At 36.6% G+C, this 12,578-nt stretch overlaps 1 protein-coding gene across 1 annotated transcript in view; it reads left to right on the top strand.

The window, feature by feature from the left end:
• Positions 1-12,578, top strand: part of ARHGAP28 (Rho GTPase activating protein 28) — a gene marked incomplete at its 5' end in the record, with an annotated part of 75,071 nt that overhangs the window by 35,121 nt on the left and 27,372 nt on the right. Inside the window, one exon of the mRNA XM_083358748.1 lies at positions 6,566-6,768. Within this exon, the coding sequence (XP_083214874.1) occupies positions 6,566-6,768 (203 nt within the window). The remainder of the gene's footprint in view (positions 1-6,565; positions 6,769-12,578) is intronic.

Below are 12,578 nucleotides of genomic sequence, written 5' to 3'. Positions count from 1 at the left end.
CTAAATGAAGCTGAAGTGTGTGGGCTGCCTAGTGCCTAAATTTTGATCATGACTGCAGGGGAGGTACATTAGTTGAAACTTTGAGTATGGATTGTTGGTTCCTTTATTTAGTGCTGTCCTACTATTGAATGGTTGCTGAATGAACAGTCCCAGGTAGGGCACTACCTGTCAATATAGCCTAGCAAAATAAATCAAAACAGAGAGAGAAAAAACCCAAATATAGTACCACAAGATAATTTATTCTTCACACTTTAAAAGACCATCTTGGTTCACTAGCTCTATATCCTATCAACATACCATACCTAGTAGTTCACATTATTCGAAAGGTTGTTAAGATCATTGGAGGAACCAAAAGCATATTGGTATATAATTAATTATTTTGGCAAAATAACTTGATTGGTTGGTTGATTGGTTGATTGGTTGATTGATTGATTGATTTTAATTTATCTGCATTTTGCTTCTTCTACATGGGCCCTGGGAATGCAGACTTTTTAGAAAACAGGCCAAACATTTTCACATAATCATCATCATAATATGTCCAGCCAATCATAGAATACCAATTTCCAAGTTGGCTAATAGGTTACTTCCCCGTGAATATAATATAAACTTCAGTCCACACTGTAATATAACATGCAGACAAAATATCCATTTTGCAAAAGGCAGTCTTAAAGACCTCAGTACATTCGTGTTCCTACAAGATATAAATACTACAAAACAATATAATCACAAAATTAAACACTACATGTACTCCATTCATGTCTTACATGTTTCTTTTTTGTTTGGTCTAAACAGCTGTGAATGTCCTTTTAGACAGACACAAATGAGTTAAAAGTTACAAGTGTGACACAACCACTTCTGTATTTGTTTCTTACATGGTACCATAATAAAAAGAAAAGCCTGCTGTTGAAATCACAAACTCTTTTTTTCCTTATATGGTGCCTATGCTAACAAAGTAATGGGGCTAGATGAGGGCAAAGATCATGGTTAGTGCCCCTTTCTCTGAGAGACAGGAATGTTTTAATTTCCTGACAGTGATTAACAGTCTATCTAATCCAAGCAAACCGTTTTGTTCCTCTATCATCTCTTCAGTCCTCAGCTGCCTTTGCAGCATGAAACTGATTATATGAAAGAATGGTCCAAAAATAATACAGCTTTCCAAGCTGCTGTCATGTGCAACTTTTCATAATTTACATGAGTTTATTTTCTTAACTCTTACATATAATAAATACATCTTGCTCAAACTTCAAAATCTAAAAATGTTTGTACTTAAGATAATATGAAAAGAACAGCTGTGTTGTCTGTGTCATTATTATTATCTGATCCTTTCTGAAGTTCTTCCTATGTACAGAAGTACATTGCTCACACCCAGACTAGTTTATGTTATAATTATATTTTATATTTATTGAGTCTCCATAAGAAATTAGACAATTATGTGGTGAAAGTCATTACCTAAAACTTGTAGCTATGGTTTATCCACAATAAGTAGTTAATTATTTCTAAACTTTCTAAAGTTTTTGGACTTGTTTGGCAGAAGAGGAAATCATGGTATCCGCTTGTTTCCTGATAATGCATGCAAAAAATTAGGTTACATTTTAACGACTGTACGTTTTTAATAAGATGAAGTTGGACTAGGATAATTCACCTATACTTTGCTTATTCTTGCATGGAAGCAAAGTATAGGTTGGAGATGCATGTACCTCAAATACTTTCCCATTCTAAGTCATCTCCCACTGCTTCCCATTTCTAAGTACTGTGGCACTTACCATGGCATTGCACTTCCTATTTCTAAATGTTGTGGAACATGGCCCTGTTACTGCTTCCTACTTCTCAGCTTTATGTTATCATTTAGCTTTTAACATCCTAATTTCTTGATGTGATTTATGTGAAAATTCTGCCTATCCTCTAAGTCAATTGTACACAAGGAGTAACTAAAATGTGAAGAGTCCTACAGAGAATTTTCTAGCCATCAGGGACATCTGCAGGCTTCTGAATCTGCAGAATGATAGGTTCAGCCTTGCAATAGGTGTGCTGTTCTTCTTCTGTAATGGAAAGGTCAGATAAGGTGGTTCTCTCACCCCACTGTTGGAGGCACCATTAGAGTGTCAGTTGGGGAGCAGACTGCAAATGAGTTGGTAGTAAAAGCAAAGTTGGCTTGGCAATGGCAGTGGCTACAGCAGCAGTGATGTGGCAGTGGCATCAGTGGCAGTGGCATCAGTGGCAGTGGCAATGCATTAGAACACAACAGCAATAGAAGCTTGGGGCAGAAGTGACAAAGAGAAGCAGTGAATTTGTCAGCAGTGTAACATTGAATGTTCCTGCTCTGACAACTGATGGAAATTGCAGCCATTTCCCCTTTGCTTTTAATGTGGCTTTTCCTCTGTTTAGAGATAGGTGTTGAAGGGAGAAAGGGGTGAATGCTTGAGCTCAGCTAGCCATAATAATAATGCATATCCATGGGAACTCAAGGACACAAACCGATAATGTTTTGGCGGGCTGAGGAACTGGGGAGAGAGCCTGCACTCCGGGTTAATTGGAGAATGTGAATTATGACTGCATAGTGGGGGTGGGACTTTCAACTTGTTACTCTGTATCTGGGGGAAGGGAATCTAGTTTTGGGTTCAGCTATGTAGTGCCGATACTTTGTTTCCTGAATAAAATGTTCTTCAAGGAAGAATTCTTGCCTTGAAGTTCTTTAATGGGTTTCATCTATCGGAATCATGGACTTGAGATCACCCAGGAAGGAGAGATCTTCCCATATGAAGGCAGACAGGCAGTCACCATGGGAGTCTTGAGAGGTTTGGTAGGTGATGGGACCAGGTGGTAAGACTTCTAAGCCAGCATCTGTGTCCCTGGAAAGTGGCCTGTTGGGGTGGGCATAAGCACTGGGAATGCCGATAACTGCAAATTAGGGTGACCCAGGAGATCAAAGGTACTGTATGTGATACCTGATACAGTAGAATCACAATCAGTTGAGGGTGGGCCAAGAAATGCCAATGCCTTGTGTGCAAGACCTAATTTACGCCTTCAGGAGGAAGAGTTTTAATATTCTATATCTGAACTTGGGCAGCCCCTCAACTAAAAGACAATGGAGTGAGCATAACGTGTCCCATTGTGAGACTGAACATAGCAGTGAGTGATAGAAATTGCCCTGGAGCTAGTGAGGGAGATTCCGAGGAGTACTAATTCCATCTCCTTAACAAGTTGGAGGTGTTGGAGACTAATAGATGATGTGGGAAATGGCAATAAAGTGTATGATGTGAGATTTGTGATATGCTACATATCACACGGATTCACCAGTTTGCTGGCTCTCAACCTTAAGGTGCATGTGGGTGTGTTTTGGTTGGGGGGAGGAGTTTGATTGGAACTGATATCCATCTTGAGTGAGCAAAAAACCTGGAATATGCAGTGTAGGGAATGCACCTGCTGCATCTAAATGGCATCAACCTGAGAGAGAGAGATACAGGGGAATAACAGGTAAGCTATTTCAGAAGGAAATGTGGTCTCCAATATGGTGGTGATTTTTTTGTCTAAATAAGTGAAGGTCATGATAAAAATGGTATTGGAAATCTTCCCAGCTGGATATTAGATCATGTATCAGTCTGGAGAAGGAGCTGTCATTAACTACATCAAATGACCCTTTTTGTGAGACTGGGGTTACTATTTCCAAAGCAGCAGAGTGTGAGTGCCTATGTTAGGTATCAGAATCTCTCCCTGGACTTTTGGACCTAGTTACTGGGTTGGTTGTAGAGACCCCTTGTCTGCTGGTGCCATCTATACTGGGTCTTGTTGTATCCAGGAGTTCATAATCTCCATGGCAATCATGAGTTTGTCTCAGGTAAATACATCAGGATACAAAAATCACTACTATCAATAATGGATGATATTCCATTTCAACTTTTAAAAATGTATTTATTGGTAAGTACTGAAATACAAGGAATATTTTTTTAAAAAAGAAAATATTGGAATGCAAATAAAATGGAAAGAAGAAAATAAAGTAAGATGTTGCAAAAAGGACTCTTAGGTTTAATTTAAAACACAAACACCAAGGCCATTTGTATCCCCAATAAAGGGGCATAGTTAAAATATTTGAACTTTACCTGGAACATTAGTAATTGTTAGTTTCTGCTAATGTCCTAAAAGGCATGTTCCATATATCTAAAACGGCTTTGCTCTGTGATATAATGTACAGAAGGGAGTCATTCTTGTTTGTACTTAATTAAACTTCTGTTATGAATGCTTTGCCAATATATTACTCAGCTTTATGTCACTTTTCTGGTGAAATTATCGAAATCTTCCCTGCAGACGGTGAGGATTTGTATGACAAAGAACAGACAAAAATGGAATCCTCAGAGGAAAAGGAAGCTGTATTCCTGAAGAGATCTTCCTTAACTTGTGGCATGGGTTGGAATAGTAGTGTAGGTCATGGCTAAGGGTTTTTTTTAACCACCTTGGGGCTGCCTTTAAAGACCATATGGAAGCTGCAGTTGGTTCTAAATACATGGCCCCTTGATATTGTAAGGTTAACATTCACTAGTGGGAGTATCTTACACCTATGCTGTGGGCCCTACTCTGGACATCACTATCTTAGGTCCAATTTAAAGTACTGGTCTTGACCTATAAAACTATTCATTGCTTGACACCAAATTACTTGCCGAACATCATTTCCATTAAAATTAGCTCAACAAATTTGATCTTACTAATAGTTTCCACCTTAGGCAGATATTGGTGGAGGAAGATTTGGAGGTGCCGCTTCACATTTCTAGCACCATCCCTCTGGAACATCTATATTTTACTTTAGCTTAAAATGGAGGTTTTTTCCTGAGGGATTTTGGAGCATGGTGATACTTTAGGTGAGATATATATAGATGGTTGGCTGCTGGAGTTGCCTATATTTCAGATATGTGTATTCTTTTATTTTAACCTAAATGCAGATATATAATTGTTACCATATATTTGTGAATCCCTTAGAATTATATGGAACTGTGATATGATTTAAAAAAATAAATTAATTAGGACAAACTACATTGCTTCCTCTGCTTAGTAGGCAACCAGTGTCATCATGAAATAAAGCCCTTAATTAATACAATCTTGATTATTTTGTGATTGCTAAGACCAATGCTTACTTCAGTCTAATATCATTCTAATATGCAGACTTCATGCAGTAGCCTCCAACTTTACACAGCAGTAGAGTTATTTGTACTCTCTGAAAGTATCATGTAATATTTCTTAAAAGTAGACTGCATCTGTTCATGTAGTAGCACAGGAATAACAAGTCTAGAGATAAACATGGATAGATTTAGTCTCTTCTAAAAAAAACATTGCACAAACAGCCTTTAAAATCACTTTATTCCCTTATCTTTTCATGCAGTTCCAATAACCAGAATAGATGGAATGCGCTTCATTTAAATGTATTTAATCATATTTGTTCTATATCTTATCTGTTTTAAAACAGTAACTGTCCTACTACATATGAAATATGGAAATATTTTCATTTTCTTACAATTAATATTTTTCTTCTATAAAAATATTACTCCATATAATGAAAAAAATGTTATTGTCTTTTGCAAAATATTCCATCTGCTTTAAAAGTCTGAATTATCTCTTATTGTTTGACAAATAGTTAATAGGTACATTTGGTTAGAATCATTTCACTATTGTTTATTTTCACATCACAGAGTTATGTGGAACATTCTTTTCCACTGACTGATATAACTTCCCATTTTGATTTTTCCTTTTATATAATTTGATTTCTCTACTGTATGCTTAAACTTTTAATCTTGACAATAAAGCATTGTTGGACATAATTACTTGGAAAGCAGGCAATCTATTGTAATGCATTAATAACAAAACAATACTTGCAATATACAGATAGTTTTTCTCTTGACTATTAAAACAATTATAACCCTTTATTAAGTTGTACTGGAACAATAGGTCTTTCTCTCTCTCTCCCTTCCTCTTTTCCTCCCTTCTTCCCTCCCTCTGTTTGTGTGAGTGAGTGTGTGTGTGTGTGTGTGTGTGTGTGTGTGTGTAGATGGAACATGTGCTCATTGTCTTTTTTATTATTATCTAGCATATCATTATTTAAGGCAGTGGGGGACAATCTACTATAAAATTAACCGAGTTCCATTTTTGCAACCATTAATACAGTATTTCCCAGATCGTGCTGTCAAAAGTTATGGCATACTATCATATAACATGAACGTGATTTTCTACTATGTTCTGATTTGACATAAAACACAATACAGGGAGTCCTCATGTAGCAACCACTATTGGTCATTAAGTGAAGCAGTTGCTAAATGAAAATTGCATTACTGTGCTTATGATTTTACTTCAGATTTACTTTGCTTCAAAGAGTCAGAAGGATATGAGCTCCAAGAGTTCGCTGAGCCCAAACAGTTGGGAAATTTGAATGAATGGTAGAGATTCCTGATTTTTATAGTTATTTTTCGCCTGAACAAAATTAACAGTGTGACTAATTGAATATAAATATTCAAAAACCTGCTCATCAGGTCAACAGTATAAGATTATTTCTTCATTATTCTCCCCATTGTTATTTTTGTTTCAGGAAATCTCTCCCTTGTTGCCAACGAATTAGCAGAATGCTCTCCAATGAATCCTTGCGCCCTCCCGTGTATAGCCGTTCCAATTCCCAAGCTTCTGTTGATAGCACTTCCATGGAGGATTTCTGGTGTGAGGTAGAAAACATCAAGGAGAACACAGAAGAAAGGCAAGATGAGCAAACCCTGTTAGAAATCAAGCCTCCTGATGGTATGAATAAACAATTCTGATGTTCTTTGATTTTTTTTTATTCCAAAAAGGTGCTGGTGTAATAAATGTTCATTTATGTTTGAGAATTGAATCAGAACCACTGCATAGTTATTTTGGATAATAGTATTACCAAGGTTTTAAATTCTACTGATTTTAGAATGAACTTTCACATGAGAAACACTGAAGTGTATAAGAAAACTGAGGGAGAAGACGAATTCTGAGGCAACATTTAAAAGATAAAAATAAGTATCATTGCCGGACAAATCCCATGATTAAGTGACTAATGTGAAGGTGAAGGCAAAGGTTCCCCCGCACATGTGTGCTAGTCGTTTCTGACTCTAGGGGCTGGTGCTCATCTCCGTTTCAAAGCCGAAGAGTCAGCACTTGTCCGAGGACGTCTCTGTGGTCATGTGGCCGGCATGACTAGACGCCAAAGGCGCATGGAACACTGTTACCTTCCCACCATAGAGGTCCCTAGTTTTCTACTTGCATTTTTACGTGATTTCGAACTGCTAGGTTGGCAGAAGCTGGAACGAGTAACAGGCGCTCACTCTGTTACGCGGCACTCGGGATTCGACCCGCCAAACTGCCGACCTTCTGATCGACAAGCTCAGCGTCCTAACCCACTGAGCCACCACGTCCCTAATAGTTACCTGCAAAAGCCTTCAACAGAAATTATACAAAGAGAATCAAATTATAAAAAGAGAAATTATACAAAGAGAATCAAATAGAGAAGTTCATGAGATGATTCATTGAACTGAACAGTTACCAGCCACAATTCTTTAAAATGGTATTTGTCTCCTTCTGAATATATAGAGTCTGAATAAACAAATACCCCCAAAGTTTGTTCCCTTTTTATTTTATTGCATTAAAAATAATTCAACACACAGTGTGTCACTGTCAAGCATTTGTCCCTTGTTCAATCAATTCATTTAAGGAGTAATTGAATTGAATATGTGAGTACATCATAGAATAATCAGAACTAACATGAGACAGCCCAATGTTATATAAATCTTACAAATTTTTAGAAATCAGAGTAAAGTTTTCACTAGGTAACTTCCATAAGCACATTACATCCCACTCAAAACTTTTTAAAGATATCTGTAAAAAAAAAAAGAAGCATTGGGACTTATTGAATCTGATCCACAGACCAATATAGTGTTTTCAAAGACTTCTTACAAGTGGTTGTCCTGTTAACTTCATATCAGCATAGAATTGCCCTGGAGGGCCTTCAAAGAACTTCCAAAAATATCTAGGGATGTCCAAACCCCACATGCCTGGACTAAAGAGTCTTTGTGACTCACAATCAGAAAAGTAAAGTGTGATTTATGTGAGAGGAAGCCATTGCTCACTAAGAGCATTGATGTTCATCTGAAGTTTGTTAGGAGGAATATTCTATGGACAAAATAGTAAAAAAATATGCAACTTTTCGAACTACATTATTATTGACTTATCTGGTGCAAACCATACACTGCATTCTATAATTAAGGCCATGTACCACCTGTCAGATATGAAGGTAGCAGTAAAATATGTAAAAGATGCTTTGCTACTTCAAGATCTAGATGACTTGCCATAGTTGAGGAACCCTGAATTTTGCTTTACAGCAGAAAAATCCATAGTATTTGAAAATTCTGTCTGCTGAAGCAATGAAACACGACCATGATCTCAGAGATACAAGTAGGTCTACATGAAAATGGATGAAGAACAAAATTCAATATGCTGACATCATAATCCAGACCTGAAACAATTAATTTGTATCAGGAACCCTCATATGTTACTGAGCTGAAACAGCAACTATGGAGGAATGGACCAACTTTCCAACACACAAGAAACTGATCATTGGTTACAGGAAATGTAATGGCTGCAGTTATTGCCAGGAAAGTTGGTGCAACTAATTACTGAAATTAAAAAAAAAACTTTCTCACACTAGTTTATTGTATGTTGCATTGCTTTATTGGACCAATATGAAACTCTGATAATATGGGAGATGGTGATTCAAAAGCTGCTTAGCTTTGTGCAAGATGGTTGAAATGTTGAGCATTGATGATTTATGGTCCACTGTATTTATTTATATGTACAGTAAATGTATGTTTACATATTATTAGAAGCTATGGAAGACTTACAAAATGAAACTAAATTTTCAATGGTGTTTTAAAAACAAAGTATCTACATTTAAACATAAAGCATCATTAAACTAGAAACCAAACAATTATACACTCACATATTTAACAGATTAAACAAAACTTAAAAGCAAGCATTAAATACCTGGGCAAACAGAAATTCATCAAATGGAGATTTAATTACAAGGTTAACCCAAAATCAGTTTCTCTGAGGTTTTTTCATTTAACCAGATGGAGGTTCTAAAGAAGATCACCTAAATATTGTCTCAGGAATCAACCAAGTTCTTAATTACACTACTTCATTATGTATCCCAGGAAATCCTCACCAATTTACCAGTAGGAGTAATATATAGCATGAACCATCTCTGAGAACCAACAAAATTTGAAACACCAGAAAAAATAATAAGAATGATTGTAGTAACTATTTCTGTGGCTACAACTGAAGGAAAATGTGTCATACATTTCACTGAAGATCTATTTAGAAGATTTGTTTGTCATTAATAGAAAATGGAAAGTATTTATTTAGTAGTTAAAGATTACTTTTTTTGCTTGACATAACTATTTTGCTATGATGCAGTCAAATTTTCAAAAGACGACCGGAATTTTGGAGATGGGCGAAAGGTACCTAAAATGGAATCAAAAGAAAGTAAAAGAGAAAAGGTTCAAAGGGACAGTATTATTCAAAGATATTTGCTTTTTCACAGCTTTAGCAAGTGATTGATATAAAATTTGTATATATGAAGGGCATTTCAGCAAGCACTGAAATGTCTTCTCTAGAGCCACAATGTGCCCTGTCGTGCTTCAAGTTGCTGTGTCTCAGCTGGAGTGGTAAAAACAGCAAATAAACAGAGATTAATTATTTTCTCTTTATGCTAAAGGTTTATATCAGGGGTCTTCAAACTTGGCTCTTTTAAGACTTATGGACTTCAACTCCCAGAATTCCTCAGCCAGGCATGCCCCAGGAATTCTGGGAGCTGAAATCCACAAGACATCAAAGGGCCAAGTTTGAAGACCCCTGGTTTATATCTTAAAATTTTTACTGGCAATTTGGTTACAACTCTTTAGGTCTCATTGATTTTAAATAGGGGAAATACTTTGCAGATGAGCATGTTTTTAATTCTTCTAGAAAGATCATTGTTTTTCCCACAGTCTCTAAACAATTCTGCAAAGACTTATTTCTTGACAAGTAGGATAGCGCTACACCCTTGAGGTCCTTTACTCGAAATGGATTGCGCCCAGCCTTCATGAAACATACAGCTTCCTTATTTATTGCATTGTGGGTGGTGGGGGAGAAAGGACCTGTGTGAAGACCAACCTACAGGTTAAATTGCCTTGGAATCGTGGAAATGAATTATAGTCCCACTTTTGTCTACTAAGCATAAAGTTTCTTGAGCCTTGGGGCTGAATTAATGAATTAGTTATACAGCTTTATATTCAAATTGATAAAATCATGAGGCAGCATTCTTCCAGAGCTAAGGAAAGGTAAAACCACATTTACATTGCTGCAGCAAATGGCAATTTAATTTTCTATCTTTTTTCCCCCCAAGATTGGTGCAAAGTTTCTGAACATCAAAAAAAAAATCTGAAGTTTTTCTTACTTATCTCACTATTTCTATTTTTATTCTTTTAAAGATACTTATTTGTTAGGATTTTAAGGCCTGAAGCCACCCAAAATCATTTGCTACAAGATGGGCATTAAATAAATTCAATAAATAAATAAAAAATGTCTATGCCATGGGTCAGACATGTCAAACACAAGGCCCGGGGGCTGGATCCGGCCCGTGAAGTGGTTTCATGTGGCCCGCGAAGCCATCCTGGAAACAGTGAGGGAACGGTCCCCACTGCCTTGGCCTTTACCCAGAGACCATCCTCCTTCCAGAGACCCTCAGATCTGTCCCACTCCTGCCCAGGCCCTCATAGGCACCCTTGATGCGAATGATGTAGAGCTGGCCATGCCCACCCAGTAGGCCATATACACTCTAGCCACGCCCACCCAGTAGGCCACGCCCACCCTGGCCATACCTACCCAGCCCCCTGAGGGCAACCGTAATGCTGATGCGGCCCTCAATGAAATTGAGTTTGACACCCCTGCCATGGGTAAATCCTTGATTTTTTCCCCCTTCTAGAATATACCATATATTCCCAACCCAGTCATTGTCATCTTTTGTAGCAATAACTGCAACATATCCTACTTGGGCTGCCTTGAAATCTACCTGGAAGCTACAGTTGTGGCATCGCACCAATAGAGTGGCTCTCCATTGGCTACTAGCGGGCTTCCAAGAAAGCTGAGCTTTTCAAAAGGGGCCTTTGAGGATTAGATCATTACCATTGGAATGCCTAGTAATTATTAAGATTATGAGTTTAATAATTTTAGTAATGATTTTAGGATTTAATAATTAATTACGTATAGTAGTCTGATTATGGTTGCCATAACCCTTTGGGATGGTTACAATATAGAAATATAGAAAATAATGTTACTGTGTTGTATCTCTCAATAACATAGAAAGATACATACTGAGTCAGGCCAAAGGCAAAATTAGTCGAGCAGCCTGTTCCCAAGGGCCTTTATTGGAAGCTTACAGTGGCATCTTTCCATCAATGTTTTCCAATAAAAGACAGTCGTGAACGTACTTGGATGCTTTTGCTTGGTTTATATATTTAGCTCATTCAGGTATCTTAGTCCAGAGAGATAGGGTGATTTTTTTAAAAAAAATATACTTTGTTTCTTTCAGAATTCTAAGACATGCCAACCAAATTTGTAATCTTTGCTTATTTATGTAAAATCTCTTAGCCGTCTATTCAGTCTACCCTGTCATAACAACTATTTAATTTTCTTATGTACTTAATCAAACACTGTTGTTTGATATAAAAGATTATAAGTAAATAATGTTTTGCCACTATTAGCATAAAGTACTGACACAAGCTTGAACGTGTTAATTATCACATTAAAAACTGAAAAGCGAATGGCTAACATATTTGCTTATAAGAATTATTGGGGTTTTTTTTGTGAAATAACTCACAGTTTTTTCTAACATAATTGTAAAAAATTATTGGCAAAATATAACATAGAAAAAGTAATGCAATAAGGAATATGAACAATACAATTAAAAATAAACTAGAACTCAACGGGGAGAATCCACAGCACATTAATATAAAACTAGTTCAATGCTTTGACAAATTATTAAGAGACCGTATGTAAACACAATGCTCCAGCTTATCATTTTTATAATATAAAAGACATATTTTGTTTTACTTATTTATGTATTTGCAACCTGTCTTTATTATTTTTTATAAATAACTCAAGGCAGCAAATATATATATCAAGCACACATTCCTCCTATTTGCCCCATAACCACAATCCTGTGAGGCCAAGGTTATCCAGCTGGTTTTCAGGACTAAGAAAGGACTTCAACACACTTTCTAGTCTGGTGCCCTACTACTAGACCAAACTGGTTGTCTATCAAAATATCAAAAGTTAATGTAAGCAACACATCCTTTGAATCCATTAATACTATTTCTGTATACCTACGTAGGGTAATTCTCTTTCTGGAAGTCCTGACTCAATAGACATAAAATTCTCTATAAAATGTTAAATTTCATTTTATTTGATGAAGTGATTTTCAACTAATGAAAACTGATGCTTTTTCATAAAATTTGTTAGCCAGAAAAGAATGCTACCAGATTCCTTCT

This window comes from Vipera ursinii (assembly GCF_947247035.1).
Source record: "Vipera ursinii genome assembly, chromosome: 3".
Taxonomy (NCBI): domain Eukaryota; kingdom Metazoa; phylum Chordata; class Lepidosauria; order Squamata; family Viperidae; genus Vipera; species Vipera ursinii.
The sequence above is the reverse complement of the archived record's forward strand: the minus strand, read 5'-3'. Positions and strand labels throughout refer to the sequence as shown.